This window comes from Puccinia triticina, chromosome 11A (genome assembly GCF_026914185.1).
Source record: "Puccinia triticina chromosome 11A, complete sequence".
Classification (NCBI taxonomy): Eukaryota; Fungi; Basidiomycota; class Pucciniomycetes; order Pucciniales; family Pucciniaceae; genus Puccinia; species Puccinia triticina.
The window spans coordinates 4,554,332-4,573,064 of NC_070568.1; the positions used below are offsets into that span (position 1 = coordinate 4,554,332).

Sequence of the window (18,733 nt, forward strand, 5' to 3'; positions counted from 1 at the left end):
TGGCCGTTGCCATACAGGAACATGCATTTGGTGAAAAAGCTATCTTTGTGATAGCTAGCTTTTAGCTTTGGAGAGTGGCACCGTTGGACTCCTTGTTAAATTTCGAGACCAGCGGTCCTCCGCTCCCCTGCGCCCGTCGGGCATGACCGGGCACCAGGCTGCCCAGTCAGGCCCCACAGCCCTGTATAACCCGGGCTGTCCAGAATACAGCGGGGATGTGGCTGAAGTTGAAGTTGAGTTCGGGGGGCAGAATCGCAGGTCCGGAAACGCAAGCATTCTCAGAACTGCTGTAGGCCAAATGAGGGTGCATATAATTATTGTAAAAAGAGCCTGCAAAGAGGCCGTTGGACCGAATCGGGGAAATTGATGACTTGTGGATCCTCAAGGGGCTTGTCTCAAAGAGATTTATGAGCCGGAACGGAGACATCAGCGCACGGCGCTCTCGCTAAAAATTGCAAGTTGCAAAGGCGCTACATAGTAGTGCTAGTTTGGTGACCCAGGGCCAGGTCTGCTTTTCTGGCGCCTACAGCAATTATGTAAAACAGCTTTGAAAGCTGGCAAGTCAAGTGCAATTCGTTCACCACTTCAAGACTTGATTCGCACCAGGTGACAGGGCACTAAAACAAGCAGCACATGGAGGGAATTTTGCCTTTCTAATTGTCTTTGAGTACTTCACAACTTGAGAGGAACAACAAGGATGAGCGAAGAAAAAAGGGGAGGAGATCGGACGGCGGGTTGACTCCACAATGGCTGTGGGCGTCCGATCTATATTACCTGATCGAGTTCACTGATTTCTAGGGCTCATACATCTCTTAGGTGGCGTACAAGGACGGACAAAGAGCATTACAAGATATCTAATGGAATGCAGGGGACGATGAGAAGGAGAAACTAGGGGTTCAAGGAGCTTAGACCACGAGAGAAGCAACAGCGACCGAGATGAAACCAGTGAGGAAAGCAGTGTTACCGGACATGGAGGTTGCGCTCGAAGTCTGACAGGAGGAAGGAGATAGAATGCGTGAGCAAAGGGTGTTAGCGATTGGTGGATGAATCAAGTCAAGTAAGCTCACCGAGTTGTTGTCAGTGGGTGGGGTAGTGGTGGTAGGAGGGGTTTTGGTTGGAGGGTCCTCGAGGGGGGGGTCCGGCTTGCTATCTTTTTCGGTGGCTGTAAGATCAAAGAGGTGAGTGTCTGGGCGGAAATATGCCTACCACAACAGGAGAGCACTTACGAGGGGAGCTTGGGGAGGAGCACATGCATTTGCCATTGACCATTTGACCTGGGAACATCTTGGGGCCATTGTCACTCGAGCCGTCGGACGAGGAGGTTGAGTCCTTGGCGTTGGCGTTGTCCTTGGAGCCGTTCGTGGGCATGGTCATGTTCATGCTCATGGCCTTGTCCTTGGACCCTTGGTTGGCAATCGCGGTGGCTCCCTTGGTCTTGTCCTCGCCATCGGAGTCAGGAGCGACTCCAGCATCCTGTGAAAGGGGGAGCAAGCTGGGATAAGTCGCGAGACGAGTAGCCTGCAGAGTGCCTGCTGAATCTAGGCCTTCGGCTTGTGACTTACAGGGGAAGTGCTGCCCATGGCGAGAGGCAAGATGCTGCAGAAGCCAACAAAGGCAATCAAGAGAGTAGAGCAATGCATCGTGGAGGCGAGGGTTGTTTTGGGGAGGTGGATTGGTAGGGTGGGAAATGTAAGTTAGGGTGATAAATGAGTGAGATGATGCCGCAGAATGCAGGAAATGAATGGAAGGCGAGATGGGGATATTTGAGCCACTGTCGCCGGTATTTAAGCACATTTCCCTTTGGAATAGGGCCCCATTCCGAGTCCCGTACTCGAGTTTTGCCGGGCATCTTCTTGGCAATGGCAGCCTGAGGCCCTGAAGGCTGAACCTTTGGGGACCGGCCCTGAGTCTCTCTAGTGCGATGATACATACATACATGGCCAGAAGATTCCGACTGCAGTGGCGCCGCTGTTCCAAGTTCCACTGTATGTCAATACATTCTATCCCTCAGATGGGGGCCACATTCATACTGGCGACGAGATTCTTCGTCGTCAGATGAGATTTTTTAGAATTTGCCGTGGGGAACAGTTGGCAGCTGTATGCCTCATTCGAGTTAGCAGCAACCTCCACGGAGTCCGAATTATCCGCCAAGTTTCAGGCACATAAATACTTGTAACCAAGGGTCTTCAGTGTCCCTCCTGCAATAAGCCACGTTACTCGCACTATCTACCGCCCTGTCTCCTTATCATTGGAGTGCAACCGGTTCTACTCTAGATGTGCTGTCCAAAAAAAGGGACTAGGTATAGGAATAGATGCAAGGCAAAGCCAGAGCGGAGTCCGGACAGGAAGTTTACAGCTGATCAGAATCCAAGATATAAATATACATGTATTGATACAATACATAAATACGTCATGATTTGTATGGAAGAGGTTGTTCAGCGAGGTTCGTATACATAGATCCGAAAAGCCAGGATGATCTCAAAGCTTAAACTTGCCACACCGTAGTTGCGATGGAGTTGGGAGTTGACAGTGACAATGTGTGGAAAGACAATCGCACACCTTCCACGCACCAGTCTGTTCCATCCACCATCCACGCCTCCTAGGAATTGAAACAATTCACCAATTTTCGTGATCATGAGCGAATCTGAACGAATCAACCGGCAGGTCAGGGCAGGTCACCAACTCAATCTCTGGCTGCCGACAGCATTGGAACAAGAGGCTTAGAATTGGACATTACATATTTATGTACACTTTTTTTTTTGAGTGCAGTTTGTTTGACATTGCGCACTATGTAGTACCAACACAAAGCTTACAAGCTATAGCTAATGATACGAGATGTCCCATAGGACTACAACCATTTCCGATATAGATTTCAAGCTACCATAGGTTTGAGGAGGAAAGGAAAAAAGGAAAAATTTAGAGAAAAAGAGAAAAGGAAAACAAAACCATAAGAGAAGGAAAATAAAGGACCAATGATGATTAAGACCTGAAAGTTGAAATTTCAAGGCAAAAATGATCCTACGAGGAGGGCTGTTGACATCCGGTCGCCGCGAGAATACAGCGTGGAGTGTCTCGAAAGCACCTCGTGTCATGAATGAAAGTCGCTACCGCCTGAGTGGCCCTGGGGGCGTTTAGTGGGTATGGAGCGGACAAGGAGGCCGAACGCATTTTGAGTGATTTTAGCAGTTGCCTCATCCGTTGCCTGTGATGATGATGAGCGCGGCAATAGACCAGCGGAAGTGCTCCACCGTCTCTTTCACGTTGCATACGTCGCAGGTAGGGAGTGAGTTTGATCCGGAAAAGGAAGTCGTTCAAGTGAACATGTCCAGAACGAAAGAAAGATGAACAAGAGTTCTACAGGAATTGATCCAGATGGATTGCGTAAGTCTCAAGAAGAGAGAAACATAGGAAAACAAATGATCAAATTGATTCTACAGATAACAGTGTGATATTCCGAGTTGAAAAATAAGAAGGAAAATCATGTCAATCTGGTTGGACGTTCCCTTTTGATTCGCTTCCTTTCTTCTTCGGCGGCCTCTTTCTCGGCCTCTTGCTGTGCTTCTTCCTCAAGCAAGCGTTGATCGAAGACCGGCTCGGGCATCGTTTCCTCCCACGCGGCAGTATATTTCGGCCGCTCACCTTCGTGCTCCTGTGCGAATTTCAACAAGGCCTCTCGAGGCTAAAAGATATCACCATGATAAGGAAATCAAAGAGGGACAGTCAACAGCCGTTGCAGAAAGCTGATAGTTTTCGGTGTGATAAAAGATTGGCGATGCGTCTGAGTGACTTACATCCTCATGTCTAATCGAATCCTTGACCAAGCCTTGTACGACGTGCTGAGTCGCGCTGGCACCTACACGTCCACCGCGTCCGGGTCCAGTTAGAGGTGGCATGGGTTTCAAAGTCTTGACTGGGTCCTGTCTCTCCCGTTCGCGTCTTCTCTTGCCGCCCCGACCACCAGCAACGACTGGCTCGTCGTTCCTGAACATTGCCAAGGCGTGTGGAGTGATGATAGGTCGATCGACCTCAACGTCGTCTTCTCCCGGACCACGAGTTCTGGCCGTCCGGGATAGTGATAGTGTCGCGCCTCGGGTCGAAAGGCTGGGCGAATATAATACATGAATTGTCCCATCTGAGGAACCAGTGATGATTTGGTTGATCTTTGGGTGCCATAATGTCCTAACAACATTCGCAGGTGATATGGCTAGAAAGACAAGAGGGAGACCGGAAAAGTATTAGACCATGATTTCAGCCCTGAAAAATAAGTTCATGAGCTGACCAATTGTGCGGAATATCTCGAGATTGAGTTTATCCAACAATACTATTCGACCACCCAATCCTTCGGATGGATTTGCACTGACACCGGTGAGAATGTATTGGTTGTCTGGACTGAACGTTACGTTGGTTTCCGGATTCAGAGTGGTCATTCCACTCCTAACGGCTAAGGGGGTTTTCAGCGCGCGTACGTCCCATACTATTTGGATGATCAAAATGAGTCAATGATTTTGATTATTTGGACACGGGTAGTGCGAATAAGGCACTTACACTTCACTGTGTCATCGCCACCCCGGCTCACAAGTGTTTTGTTATCATAAGCATAGTGGAGTGAAGATGTTTCTGTGTTCTTGACATGGGCATTCTCAATCGCAACATTTGGACGGGTGAAATTACTGTTGGTAGCCCAGATGTTCAAGGTCCCATCCAAACCGGCTGGTAATCAAGTGAACAATTCAAGAGTGATTAATAAGTCATCACGTGCGACATGTGCTAACACAAGATCCCCGTTGCTTCTTACCTGCAGCAATCGATTTTCCATCGGAAGAATAAGCACACGTAGTTATTTTGGTCCTGGTGCCTCTTTCCTTTGATTTGAGTACGATCACGCCTTTCGATTTGCGCTTATTTTCAACATCCCAGATTCTGGAGTGGAAAAGGAAAGGAGGTGTTAGAGAAATGATAGATTGAAGACGTTGTTTTAGCGGTCGCACCTGATAGTCGAGTCGGCCGAGGATGTGATGAAGGTCTTGGCATCTTTCGGATGCCACGCTCCACATGTGAGCTCGGCAATATGTCCACTTGAAAAATAGCGAAAAATAAACAATCATTCAGATATTTCTATTTCGCTGATAAAAGAGGGACGTGAGCATTACTAGCCAGGAATACAAGTTGAAAAAAAAGTGGAGCCAACGAACGCGCAATGTCTCATGTCCCGAATATACATGTCTCCTTTCATGTATTCAGCAATTTGAGCACCATCCCTGTCGTAGATCTGAGGTTGATTTGCGGCCGTGATGACCAAGAAGGAATCACCGGTGTTTGACCAGATAGCTTGATGGACCTGGTAATTCCCGAGATTCGATTAAAAACAGAATTTTGACCGATATGGAAGTTAAAGCACCAACTTGATGACTTTGTCGAGGTTCCCAACTCCGGAAAGGCTTGAAGGAGGAATTCATCCCGCCGAAGTCCCACAACTTGCAAGCGTAATCGTACGAGCCTGAGACCAGTCGAGCTCCAGAGGGATCTAGTGATAAGGCTGAGACGGATTTTGAGTGATCCTTCAGGAGCACTTCGTGAGTTGTTGGCAGCTGTACAGTTGGCTCTTCTGCATCTTGTTTTTCCGAATCCGAATCTGATTGAGACGTGGGTTTCGAAGGGACTGCGACGGTAGTAGGCTGATTTTGATCCAACTGGTTGTTCTTGCTTGTGCCAGCCTGTTCCATAAAAAGGGAGGACTTTTCTCTCAGAATAACTTGATAAAACGAAAGACTAGGTGGCAGAAATCGAAGACTGACCGATGGTTGTCCACTTGGCGCGGCTACGGGTCCGTTCCGTTTCGTTTCCGAGATCTTATTCGAGATATCTGGCTTGGCCAGTATCTTTCCAAATTGAATTGGTAGTCCGAACTCATCCATCCTGTGAGCTTCTCGATTGATCTTGATGGTGAGGTTGGTTGGGTGCACCCGAGCTTAACTAAGCCTCTCGATCGGAGGGTCGGGGGGGCCCGACCCCGCGTCCCGAAGGGACGCTCTCCGAAGGAGAGGCTTACTTGTAAAGTCAGACCCGCGGCCTGAGGACAGCCAAATTTTGGCAGGGAAATGATAAAAAATAAACTCAAGACAGAATTCCAACTAAACCACAAATCCTTTTTAAACGCCTCTTGGCATGGTTATAGCTTCCCATCTTGGGAATCTGCTGGCTTTTATTTGGTAAAATTTGGCCATAAATAGCCTGCTCAGCAGACTTTTTTGCAAGGGCATTCGCAGGTTTGGTGAATTAAAGTTTGTTGACCCTCCGGATTATAATTTCTTCGGATCAGACCAAGTCTCACGGTTTTTTTCAAGTATCAACTTACAAACATACAGTTATACAATTTTGATGGAAATTTTAAATTGGGTCCACAATGTACTTTTACAGTTGAACTCTGCCAACAATGACTAGAAAATCGAAACGCATCCCGACGGCAAATCGCCATCTAAGCACTCCATCCGTAAAGGCGAAGCAAAGTAAACCGGCACAAAAGACGAGTCCACAATCAACTCGAAGTACTCCAAAGAAACTCAATACCGGCGTGACCATCCTCAAGAAGCTTCTTCAAAGCAACGACTCGGATTTAAAGGCGGCAATTGCATCCCAAGCGAAGAGGTTCTACGGCGGCGAAGAAGCCAAACCCCTTCAAATCGATGCGGTTGCAAATCTTGCGCGGGGTCGGAACACGTTTCTGTTGGCTGGGACTGGATTCGGAAAGTCGAGAATATCCGAAATCTACTTTAAGCTCTTGCCTCAAAACGCAAAGCCTGTTGTTCTTGTTCTGAACCCCCTGGATGCCTTGGGGGACAATCAAGTGGCCGAGAAAAAAGGCAAATTCACTGCCATCAATTTAACAAAGCTTACTTTCAACAAAAACGTAGCGGAGGAAATCAAGCAGGGCGATTATAATTTTGTGTATCTCAGCCCGGAGATATTTTTGAACAACAAGCTTTGGGATTTGGTATACTTCAGCACAGAATTCCAGCAACGACTTGCCTTGGTAGTGGTAGACGAGGCCCACATGGTGTACCTTTGGGGACTAGTGGAGAGTAATGGAAGGAGAGTGAATGCGGTCTTTATTCGACTGGAAGACATCGGAATCTTTCGACCGTCTTACGGTAAAATTGCGGTGCACTTACAATTTCGAAACAGCGCACCTATACTGCTTCTTTCAGCGACTTGCCGACCAGTTGCGATGGATGCCATCTTGAAAAGCTTGAAATTGACGCAGGATCTAGTTGACATCATGCGAGGTGAATTGACTCGGACGGAAATTCGTATCATCCGCATCAAAATGAATTCTTCGCTGCAATCAAACTTGGACCTACTAAATGTTTTCCCTTTGAAAGAGAAGACTGCGAATGAAGATCTTGTACCCACTTTGATCTACAGCGGAACTCGTGCTCGAACGCTTACAGTTTTGAAAGTGCTTGACATGGCCCGGGGAACCCCTCAAAATTGTTTGGATCCAAATAATACTTTGGCAAGGCGATTCCATGCTTGTACCGGCGATAAAGATAAAGATTTGGTCGTTGAAGGGTTTTCGAACGGGACATTTCCCATAATATCCTCGACAATGGCCCTTGGCCTCGGGCAAAATTGGAAGCGCGTTAGGTGTGTCATCCACATGGGCAGGGCCGATCCTGCAAATATACTTCAAATGATTGGAAGGTACAGCTGAATACACTCTTATCTGTCGAAATAATGACTTTTGGTTACTTACATGAGTTATTTCCTGCTCCAGGTGTGGGAGAGATGGGAAGAATGGTCTTGCAATCCTCTTCGTCGAAGGAAATCGGAAGGGGGGAAAAAATACAATGAATGATTTTACGAATATTCATCAACAGTCGGATGATGATCGTATGGACGCACTTGCTATTACCCCTCTATGCCTTCGAGTGGTATTCGCGATAGACAACAAACACGGCTATATCCCTCTTTCCAAGGATGATCCACACTACATCGCCGAGATTGAACGCGAGAAAGCTCTGAAGTTTCTACCATGCAGTTGCAGCAATTGCAACGTTGAATCCGGAGACAAACTTGTCCGAAACCTCAAGGAATTAACCCAAGACAACTTTGACGACGCGATGATCGATCAGCTTGAATTCTCAGATTCGACTAACATCAATCCTAACAAGAGAAAGCACACTCGTCATGCTGGAAAAACCTCGCTGGGTTGTGAGGAAGATCAGGTCATTGTCCACAAATTCAAAGATCTCTTGCTCTCGTCTTTCCACGAGTATTATGACACTCGGATGGGCAGATCATCTCGGTTTGCTGGCCGTGATGTATTCCGCGAAGAGCACGCCAACGCAATCATTTCTAATCTCGATGAATTACAAGATATGGCCAATCTAAAAAAACTGATTGGTGGCGAGGCCATAGATGGACAACTCCAGTTTTTGATGGATTTAATTACTAGATTCAAAGGCGATGTGAGCTATCAACAACATATCATGAATCGAGAGCGACTGAAGGAGGAGGCGGAGGAGGCCAAGAAGGCAAAGAGAAGGGAATCGGCTGCTCGCTACCGAGCAAACAAGCGAATGAAGGCACTTGCAGCCTCTCAAAGCAACTCGACCGCTCAAAGCAACTCTACCGCTGTGTGAATACAGGAAATGCCTGGGCTATCGAAGTCGACGGGACCGGAAACAACAAGCAAAGCGTGTGCGGGGTGGCCGAAGGCGAATCAGAAAGAGGTCGATTATGTGCGGGTTACATTTCAAAACAAGTCTCGGGGGTGACTGTTTGTTCATTTTCTTCGTGATCTTCTTCTTCAAGATCAGTTGGATCTTCTTGGACAATACTTTGGTTTAGTTCTCCGGCAGGAGCATCCCAGAAGAAATGCAATTTTAGTCGAGATATTTTTCCCGAAGTTATATCATTCTGAAGGACTTTAAGTCCTTCTAACAAGAGGTCTTTGCAGTCTGGAACAGATTGCTTCGTGTCTTTGTGGTCTTTATCCGTGATGTCTTCATTACGAGCCATGCGAACAAACATTTCAAGTGATTGAGTGGTGATATCGTTCTTGTGAGATTGATAGACCAATCGCCCACCCCTTTCCATCCTAAGGCTGAGGAACATTGAACGGAGCTGGATAGAGAGTCAGATGTGAAATCTTATCTTTTTAAATGCGGTCATGGCTCACCAAGTTCATGTTTAACAAAAAAATCTCCTGCAACCTTTCGACCCGGGTGCCAAAGCCAGTTTGATTATAAAGGAATTTCAGCGAGTAATTCTGCAGCTCCAGATAGTAATCCTTGGCAACAAAATGGTTTTGCCGGCCACTTGGTGACATGAGAAGAGTGTGGAGAATATACTTGCTAACGTCGGGGGGAAGTATATTCTGGAGGAGAAGGACCATGCAAGGTAGGTAAGATCGATAGTTCACGAGTCCCGGTAGCGCCTGAGTCATGATTGACCAGATTTTCCACATTTTCATGACTCGACCAATATCTCCTGCCTTCATGGCACGATTAGCCTCCACAACGGTGGAAAAGTCATGCAAACGGAGGAGAAGTGCATGTAACTTTGGTGAGCTGTCTCTAGAGGTAGCTCGGCGAGCCTTGGGTGAAAAAAAATTGGTATAGCACGCTTCTATGGTTTCGTTCCATTGAGTGGTAGCAATCTTTGGTTGCACATTGGGAATAGGTTCATTTTCGGTACCCATCATTAAACTAAAACATACAAAAATTAGCACGAGAGTAGAGTATTCATTCAGAGTGAAAAACACAACAGCCTTACCGAAGACAATAAAAAATGGTTGCCTCATGGACTTTTTCGATATTGTTAATCATAGACGTGAAGTCCTTTTTAGGGATAGCCTTCTCCGGAGGGATTCCCAGTGCATGCAAGTACTGCCAGGCGCCAAGATCATTTGATCGCTCTTGGTCTCCGAAGTGTGCTGTCAAGATACTCTGTGCAATGTTCCACAGGGTGTGTGAAGCCCCCAGCTGAAAAGAGATGTTGTGAAGTCGGTGATCAGGAAAATTGCTTGGGGTGCGCAGCGTCCGAAGTGAGTTGAAGTTCTGAGATGTCCCGAGGTCTCCATCAATGAGCTGAACTCGCGAGCAAAACTCCTCTGGCTTTAGGCCAATTTGATTGATGATCATTTCGATAACTTGTCCAAAGCCTTCCGCGGAATTATCAGAAGCTTCCATGAGCTTCAGCATCTGAATTTTTGGTGGCGAGCAGTCTATTGGATCAATCGGAGGAGGCTTCCTTGAGATTGCCAATTTTGGATCTAATGGTTGTGCTATGTAATGATACATGACTTGTGCAATTTGGCTTTTAAGAACTTCCTCAAAATGTATGTTCTCTTCATACGTTGGCAGGAACAGAGATGGTTGAATTTCGAAATCAGGAAGATGGCTGAGGGCTGTGTAATACGAGTCTAATGTAAATTTGGTGTGATCGACAGAGGCTAAAAGGGATGGCGGTGGATGATGGATATAGCCCCAGGTGCCATGAAACATCATTGATCGATGGCCAATTGAATGTGTATGCACACGTTGCTCCATGTCGACATTATCGATGCACAAACTTGGGCCCAATGGAAAGCTTTCATTGAGCTTCATTGCCGTCTTCAGTTCAGATGCCGCACAAGAAGATAAAACCGTGAGAGCACTGATTGCGGTTTGTCGACAGGATGTAAGACCAATTAGGTGGAGATATTCATTCATCCGCTCAGTCAAGCCAGCTGAAACAAATCGTATGCTATTAAAAAGCTGAAGTCCATTGTGTTGGCGGTTCCTAGCGAACGAAACCATGGAACAAATGGTTGCAGCAATCTGAATTATTGGCCAGTCAGCAATGCACCGACAAAAACAAACAGCTAATACCAGATATATCCATCACCTTAGTTTTCCGATCAACCGGAGTAGGGCTGGGTTCTATTTCTATCCCTTCCAGGTTCAACAGCGCATCTTCACCTGTATTGTGGCAATCCTCTGAAGGTCCGTTATCGTCTTCGTCACCATCATTCATGGTCCGCTTCAGCAGTGTGAACAGGAAGGGTGTGTGTTCTTCCGTGAGCAACCTTTTGCGTTCCAACGCGGCTTCGGGTGTAAAAAAGGGGAGCCCAATCTCTTGGCTGCTATAAAACGATCCATTTGGGTAATACCCGCTCGGGGGTCTCTCTTGACGTAGTATCTCAACAGCCTTTATTTGGAAATATCCTTCAGTGAGCATGCATATGCTAAATGCTCTGAAATAGATCAAGAGCACAAAATACTGACCTCATCCTTGATAAATTCTTTCCACATAGCGGCTCCTTTGGGTGTACTGGTAGCTGTAGTCTTAACAGCTCGAACAACTTCCAGAGCTCCTTCTAGCCCAGTACCGGTGCGCCAGTATCGTCGTCGGAAGGCAATATCTGAATCATTGGAGCGAAGAAAACCAGTGATGAATACCTTTGGTGTCATCTTCATCTTCTGGAGTTCTTTGCAGATGTGCAGAATTTTTTCCGCTTCGGTACGTGGTGGTTGAATATTTGAATGGTTGTCCATCTCGTATAGCTCGTCTGCATCATGTAATTCTTCAATTGCGCTGGTACGTGGTAGGCCGGCCATTGATCTAGCTCGAAGTCGAGTATTTGCTGTTTGAGGTTATGATAGGCTATCGTGGCACCGGAATTGTGCTGGCCAGCAGAGACTTGAGCAAGCCGAAGGTGAATAAACCAAAAAATTATGTCTATGCCTTTTGATGTATACCTTATACTATTCATGCACTAAGGACCGGATCTATCCGGGATTGTATCTGGGCCTGAATTTGGCGGATTGTTCAAAGCTGTCATACTTATCCATCCCCCTAGTTGCCAACTGCTATGGGTATGTGGACTTTTGAGGGCTGTACAGATACCAAAAAACGGCCAGCTTTTCAATGGTCTAGGAGGCGTGACATGAATCTGGGTGGTTGTGGGGGATATTGAGGTTGTAATGCCCTCCCCAGCCAAATGGCTGGTTGCGCTCACGCAAGATTTGGGACATTATATTCAAGTCCCTCCTTCGGAGGCGCTTCGCGCCTCCTTGGAAGGAAGGGACTTGTGTTAAGTTCGGGGTGCACCACGGGTGCACAAATTCCAAGGTTCGTCGTCAAACCGCTCAAGGCAATAATTTGACATCAACTCGCCGCAGCTGCGGCAAAAACCGGTCCCAGTGACCCAAGGCCCTCGCGTGTCTAACTTAACACAAGTCCCCCACTTTGGAGGGCCCTGGTGCAGCCTGGGCTGGCGCGAAGCACGACCTCCTAAGTAATGTAACAAAGATCGTAAATAATGTAGTGAATGCGGAGAATACTCTACAGCTTATTCTCCGAGGACCATACATAGTATGGTCCACCGGTAGGCGAGTGTCACTAATTGTAACCTAAGTGGTTAGGTTACAACAGCCACCCCCTCGCCTAGCCGCTAGAACCTACCTACAAGATCATGTGAGAAGAAAAAAAGGAAAAAAAAGTAGAAGAGAAAGAAGAGAAAAAACAAATAAAACCCAAGAGAAGAATAGAAAAACAAAGCACAATTTTTTTGTTTTGTTTATAACTTTTCAGAGACACACAATTTCTGAGAGACAGTCATAGAGACAAAACAGATGACATAAAAAAAGCAGAAGAAAAGAAGACATATTATTCAGATTTTGAAAAGGAAGCACCTCATCTTTTTGAACAGCTCAGGCGGGAGACTCTTAGTGAAAATATCCGCCTTCTGTTTGCTGGTAGGGATCCAAGTGAACGTCGTGAGCTTACAAAAAAAGAGCTTCATTGGTGATATAAAAATCACGGTCAGTATGTCTTGTGCGCTTGTTTGCAGCATCATTGGTGCCCACTTTCACCGCCAACTGATTGTCGCAGTGGATGTGACCAACAAAATCAGTCTTGAGAATATCTTTAAGCAAATGTCTCACCCATAAGGTGTGTCTTGTGGCGGCTCCCAACACCATGTACAGCTAACGCGGAAAAGCTTGCAGCCAGCTTTTGGACTGCTGATTTCAGCCTCAAAGCCTGTATGTCTCCTGTACGTCAGGAATGCCATCAGAAGAAAAAACCTATCTTCCTTGTTTTCCACTTTGGGGCCTTGAGGGCCCCACCATTGGATTCCTGGAGCAATTTTACGTCAATCCGGCCCTTCACCGCTCTTGCCTCCCTTGCCCCTTGCCCGGCCTGGCACCCATGTTGTGAGCCTGAGTCTCTATAGTGACTACAGGACACAAGAAAGAAGGGGGGGAAATAGTTGGATTTCTTTGTATAAAGAAAATAAAACTAAGAGAGAGATACAAAAGGAGAAAAGAGAAGCAGGACAAGATCAGGATAAGGAGATATACTAGGTTATTCTAGTGCGAATGCACGTCCACTGGCAATGCTACTCTTCAGAAGAGTGCTGCTAAGCTGTGCTAGAAAGAGCCACAGCCTCCTCTCACTAAAGAAATGTGAAGGGTCTCTGGATTAGATAAGTTTAATCCAGCCACAATTTTTTAGCTTCCTTCTGGATAGTCAAGGTTCTTAAAGGGAAACCTGAGGGACAGCCCTGTAACCTAGATTTGAGGCAAAGGCCAGCAGATATGGAGGGACAGCCCTGTGATCAAAAGAAGGCAAAGGCCAGCAGAAAAGAGCAGATCAAGCAAGAAACAGAGTTGTACCTCTGAGATAAACAAGGTTCAGTGAAAGAGGTTACTTACTGTCAATATACTAGGCGCCTGTGACGGTAGGTATACTGGGAGTGTTGTAAACTCTTTGGTGGTGATCCTGGGGTTATCTGGGGTGTGTTTCTGGTGTGCTGAAGTCTGTAGATCCGCCTCAGGCAAGGGGGATCCTGACTACGAAAATTTTCACAGTTTGCTTATGTAATTTACATATGTACATGTGGTTTGGCGCGCCTGGTAGCGCTGACATGTCACAACTGCGCATGCGCGCCACAACTCAATAACTCAAGGAAGGAGTATAGTTACAAGGAATTGATAACTTGTAACTAGGGTTAAAATTGCATGAGGAAACAGAATATGAAGTCAAAACAAGGTTATCTTATAATATGAAAAAGATATGAAGTAATTCATATGTAAAAAGTATATAAAGGCAGACTTTAGGTCAGCTGAGTTGACTCTAAGGCTGACATTCCCTACCACCAAAAGGGTTGGATTTCTGTAAGAAATTAAACCACAGGGGTAGACCTCTTCTCACTTCTGAATTTCCTAAGAAGGATAGCAGAGTCTGGAATGTCCTTCTCAAGGAGCCATTCATCATGATCAGCACTCATGCCTTTGTATCTAGCCAAGTACATCATACCATCTCTGTTCTCCACTCTCAATCTTTTGTCTCTGAGAATCTTCTGTATAAATTTACTCTGAGGGGTCTTATCCATGGGGGGAATGTCAACTTTAACCTTCTGTCTCAAGGGGAACTTATCTGGATTTGGGTCTCTGTATGGTTTTACTAAGCTGACAGGGAAGGTAGGATGTTTCCTGCTGACCTCTCATTCAGAATCACTTCTACAGCATTCTTCCCATGTAAAGCTTTCACAAGGAATGGTCCTGTAAAGGAGTCTCTCATCTTCTTAGGGCCAGACAAGTTGTTGAAGTTTGCTGTGGATATCAGGACTTTGTCACCAACTTTAAAGGATGGTTCTTTGTGAGTCTTGTCCCATCTTTCTTTGTTGTAAGAGGTAGCTTCTGTTATGCATTGTTCAGCATGTTTTCTTGCTTTCTCAAAGATTTTCCCATAGGCAAGAGCAGTAGGATGAATGTCTACAGAGTCTTGTTTCAAGAAATTTCTGGGAAGGTTTGGGATCCAGCCTTTCTCTAGGATGGCAGGAGGTTTTCCAGTGGTTGAATTTATGCTGGTACAATATGCTAGCTCAAGGATTGGTAGGAGTGAAACCCAGTCATGAGTGTATCCATCATTGTCTTTGAATTCTAGGCCATATGCACAAAACCTCCTGATCATATCTTCCAGTGTTTGAATCATTCTCTCAGCCAATCCATCAGTCTGGGGGTGGTAAGCAGTGGAGAAGGAGAGTTTTGTTCTTAGCATGCTATGTAAACCAGTCCAGAATTCAGATGTGAACTTGGGATCTCTGTCAGAGATGATGATTCTGGGGATGCCAGTTCTGGGCATTACTCTGTTCCAAAACAGTATGGCAGTGTCCATGGCAGAGTCATCCTTGAAGCAGGGTACAAATATGGGGGTCGAGTATCTGTCTACTATTACCAGACAAGCATTGAAACTAGCAGCTCCTCCAGGAGACAAGGACGTTGCCCAATCCATGTTAATCACATCCCATGGCTTTGAGGGTTCTTCAATTTTCATGAGCAGTCCAAATCTCTTGCCTGTGGCTTTATTTGCTTTCTGGCATCTATCACAGGAAGAGCAGTATTCACCAGTGTCTTGTCTCCAATTAGCCCACCAGGCAGTATCAGCTACTTTCTCTAAAGTCCTGTCTTCAGAAAGATGACCAGAGTAGACACTGTCATGGCATTCATGCAAAATGGTGTTGATACTTTCTTTGTCAGCTAGGACTAGGACAGAATTGTGTTTTTCTCTGAAGTAGATGAGGCCATCAAATATAGAGAACCTTCCTTCATCATATAGCTTTCTCCATGGATCTTGTAGAGAATTTTTCAGCTGGGCATCTTTAGCATCTTTCAACAAACGTTCAGACAATACAGTAGTGTTTTTATCTTGCTTGTAACCCTCTCTTACTGAGTCAAAGAACTCATTCTTGAAAGTAGAGACATGTATGCCCATGATGGGGAATCTATCATCATCTTTGTCTTCTGGGTCATAAGCAGGGTTACTTGGGTCATTTGGCAAAGCCCATCTGCTAAGTCCATCAGCATTCTTGTGAATATTCCCATCTCTGTGGATTATGGTCATATTACCTCTGTATTCCTGAATAGCAATCTGCCACCTGAGCATATGTCTGTTGGGAGTCTTCATGTTCAGCAGTGATCTCAAAGCTGTGCAATCTGTTACAACATGAAAACACTGCCATCCAAGTAGTAATGGAGTTTTTCCAGGGCCCAAACCAGACATAAGCATTCAAGTTGACTAGCACCATATCTTGTTTCACCGTCCTTCAGTTGTCTGGATATGAAAACAATAGGCCCTTCTTTTCTCACTCCATCAATGACTTGGACTTGATGTAGAGCAGCACCTAAACCAGTCATACTAGCATCTACATATAGTGTGAAAGGATGGGCCCAGTCAGGAAACAGCAGCAATGGAGCAGTGGTCAGTTTCTCTTTCAACAAGTTGTAGGCTACTATCCTATGATGAGTCATCTCATATATGAAATCAATCCTTGTGAGCTCAGTTAAGGGTTTTGCTATCTCTGCAAATTTCTCAATGTGTTGCCTGTAGTAACCAGCAAAACCAAGAAAGGATTGCATTTCTTTCCTACTACTAGGCACAGGCTTTTGGAGGACAGCAGCTACTTTGTTCTGGTCTATTCCTATGGCAATTCAAGAGACAAGATGGCCTAGAGCTTTGATCTGATCAAATCAAAAGTTACACTTTTTCAGGGAGATTTTCATGTTCATATTGATGACAACTTTCAGTATCCTGTATATCCTATTGAGGTGTTCTTCCCAAGTGTTGGACATAATGATGATATCATCAATGTAGATAATGACCCACTTCTCATCAATTTCTTTTCTGAACTCAATGTCCATCATTCTCTGGAAATGAGAGGGGGCATTCTTGATCCCAAAGGGCATTCTCAGGTATTCATAGATTCCTTTGTGCATAATAATCCTGAGTAGGTGTCTGGAATCTTCTGCAATAACATTCTGGTGAAAACCTTTGAGTACATCCATACTAGTCAGATACTTAGCTTTTGCTAGGTTGTTCAGAGTCTCGCTGATCTTGGGAATGGGATACCTGTCTGAAGCAGTATAGGAGTTTAAAGCTCTGAAATATCCTACCATTCTGGACTTTCCATTGTGCCAGGCAATGATTACAGGAGTTGTGATCTCAACTACCTCATTATGGCCAAATTTCCTCAGAACATTCAGGTTTACCAGTTCTTCAATATGTTGCTCAAGAGCTTCTCTGCTTTTGGGGCTGGCAGGGTAAGGAGGTCTCCTGAGCAGAGGAGGATAGGGCCTCTTAGTTGTCAATTTGAGATGAACTTCATGACCTTTAATGGCACCAAGGGGCTGATTGGTGTTAGAGAGGGCATTGTTGTTATTTTAGAGGACTTCAAAAAGCTTCTCTTTTTGGTCAATGGTTAGTTTATCACTGAACTTGGCTTCACAAAGTTCTTCTGCAATAAATTGTTGCAGTTGGGGATTGGACTTCTTTACAGCAGAGATTTCATTTGAAGGACTCATTTTTTCTAGATGATGGGATTTGAAACTGAATTTCTTCCTCTTGTTCTCATTCCCAATGGTGAAGAATCTCTCTTTACTGTTTGTAATATCAAAACCATAAAGAGACATGTAATCATTTCCAAGGATAAGGTAGTTTATTCTTGCATTTTTCATAACTACAAATTCTGCTAGAATTCTAATGGAACCTTTAGTGTGAGGAAAAATCAAATCCATTTCTATTATGCCCATTGGCTGTAATTGGTCACTACAGCTGTGAAATTTAGCATGTTTGATTGGCATGAGCTTGTTTTCCCATTCTGGTATTATAGAATCCAGCAATTTGTTGCTGATGATTGAACAAGAAGCTCCACTATCAAGAAGACATGAGTGTTCTCTGGATTCAATGAGGACAGTAGTGAGATTTGCTTTTCCAGTAAGATGAGCTTTTCCTCTATCAGGTTTACATTTCATCAGTCTAGCATCCTCTATGTGGGAAGATTGGCAGGATTTGTCCCAGGTCTGAGGTTGATGAGTTTCAGCTTGAATTTCAGCAATGGAGAAGTCTTGGTTTATCTCACACTCCACTGCATGTGCTCCAAAATCAAAATCAACTAATGGGTCATAGTTGGCACCATTTCCATTGTCCATGGCAAGGATCATGTGATTGGTTCTATGATTCTCTTCCTCTTCATCCAGTTCTGATTCAGACTTATGTGGTTCACCTTGATCTTCTCCATTGTCACTCTTGGGATCATCATCATCATCCATTCCTACATTATTGATTCTGTTCTTCTTCTTAGGGCATTCCATGGAGAAGTGGCCAGTTTGTTTGCAGAAATGACATACAAGTTTTTCTTTCTCAGGGGCAGAGACAGGATTCCTTTTGGTAGAGGAGTCAGTTGGCTTATCAGTTTTATCAGGGGCAGGATTGTTTCTCCATTGGGATCTGTTAGGAGTGTTATAATTGTTTGTCACAGGCTTGCTCCTTTTCATGACTCTGTCTATGACTTCTTCAGCAATTATAACCATATCCTCAAAACTCATTTCAGTAGCATCTCTTTTGTATCTGCTTTTAATAGCATGCTCAAGGTTTGGAGGGCATTGCTTCAAGATTTTCTCACAAATAAGATACTCACTGAGTTCAGGTTGATAAGCTTTCAGTCTTTCTCTCTGATTACCAAACCATTTATGGATTTTCCTCCCATCATAGGCAAAGTGATCACTCTCAAACTCCTGTTGCATTCTCCATTTCCAGTTTTCAGTGCCAAACTTATTTCTGATGGCATTGTTCCACCAAGCCCAAAATTTGTTTCCATACTGATCTCTGATGCCTAGGTACCAATTCCTTGCAGTTTCAGTAAACAAGATTGTTAATCTACTGATTATCATATTATCTAGCATCA

The 18,733-nt window shown here is 45.1% G+C and overlaps 3 protein-coding genes across 3 annotated transcripts; all 3 read right to left on the reverse strand.

Moving 5' to 3' along the window:
• Positions 1-905: 905 nt before the first annotated feature.
• Positions 906-1,640, reverse strand: PtA15_11A426 (uncharacterized protein; the record flags this gene model as incomplete). Its single annotated transcript, XM_053161333.1, has 4 exons — positions 906-989; positions 1,068-1,162; positions 1,227-1,473; positions 1,563-1,640. 4 exons carry the CDS (start codon positions 1,638-1,640, stop codon positions 906-908), a joined length of 504 nt encoding a protein of 167 aa, XP_053025290.1.
• Positions 1,641-3,478: 1,838 nt separating this feature from the next.
• PtA15_11A427 (uncharacterized protein) lies at positions 3,479-5,915 on the reverse strand (the record flags this gene model as incomplete). The annotated part of the gene is made up of 9 exons (XM_053161334.1): positions 3,479-3,679; positions 3,792-4,204; positions 4,280-4,474; positions 4,546-4,710; positions 4,796-4,920; positions 4,989-5,075; positions 5,193-5,338; positions 5,403-5,714; positions 5,796-5,915. 9 exons carry the CDS (start codon positions 5,913-5,915, stop codon positions 3,479-3,481), a joined length of 1,764 nt encoding a protein of 587 aa, XP_053025291.1.
• A 2,833-nt stretch (positions 5,916-8,748) lies between these two features.
• Positions 8,749-9,117, reverse strand: PtA15_11A428 (uncharacterized protein; the record flags this gene model as incomplete). Its single annotated transcript, XM_053161335.1, has 1 exon — positions 8,749-9,117. The coding sequence occupies one exon, from the start codon at positions 9,115-9,117 to the stop codon at positions 8,749-8,751; it is 369 nt and encodes a 122-aa protein (XP_053025292.1).
• Positions 9,118-18,733: the final 9,616 nt, after the last annotated feature.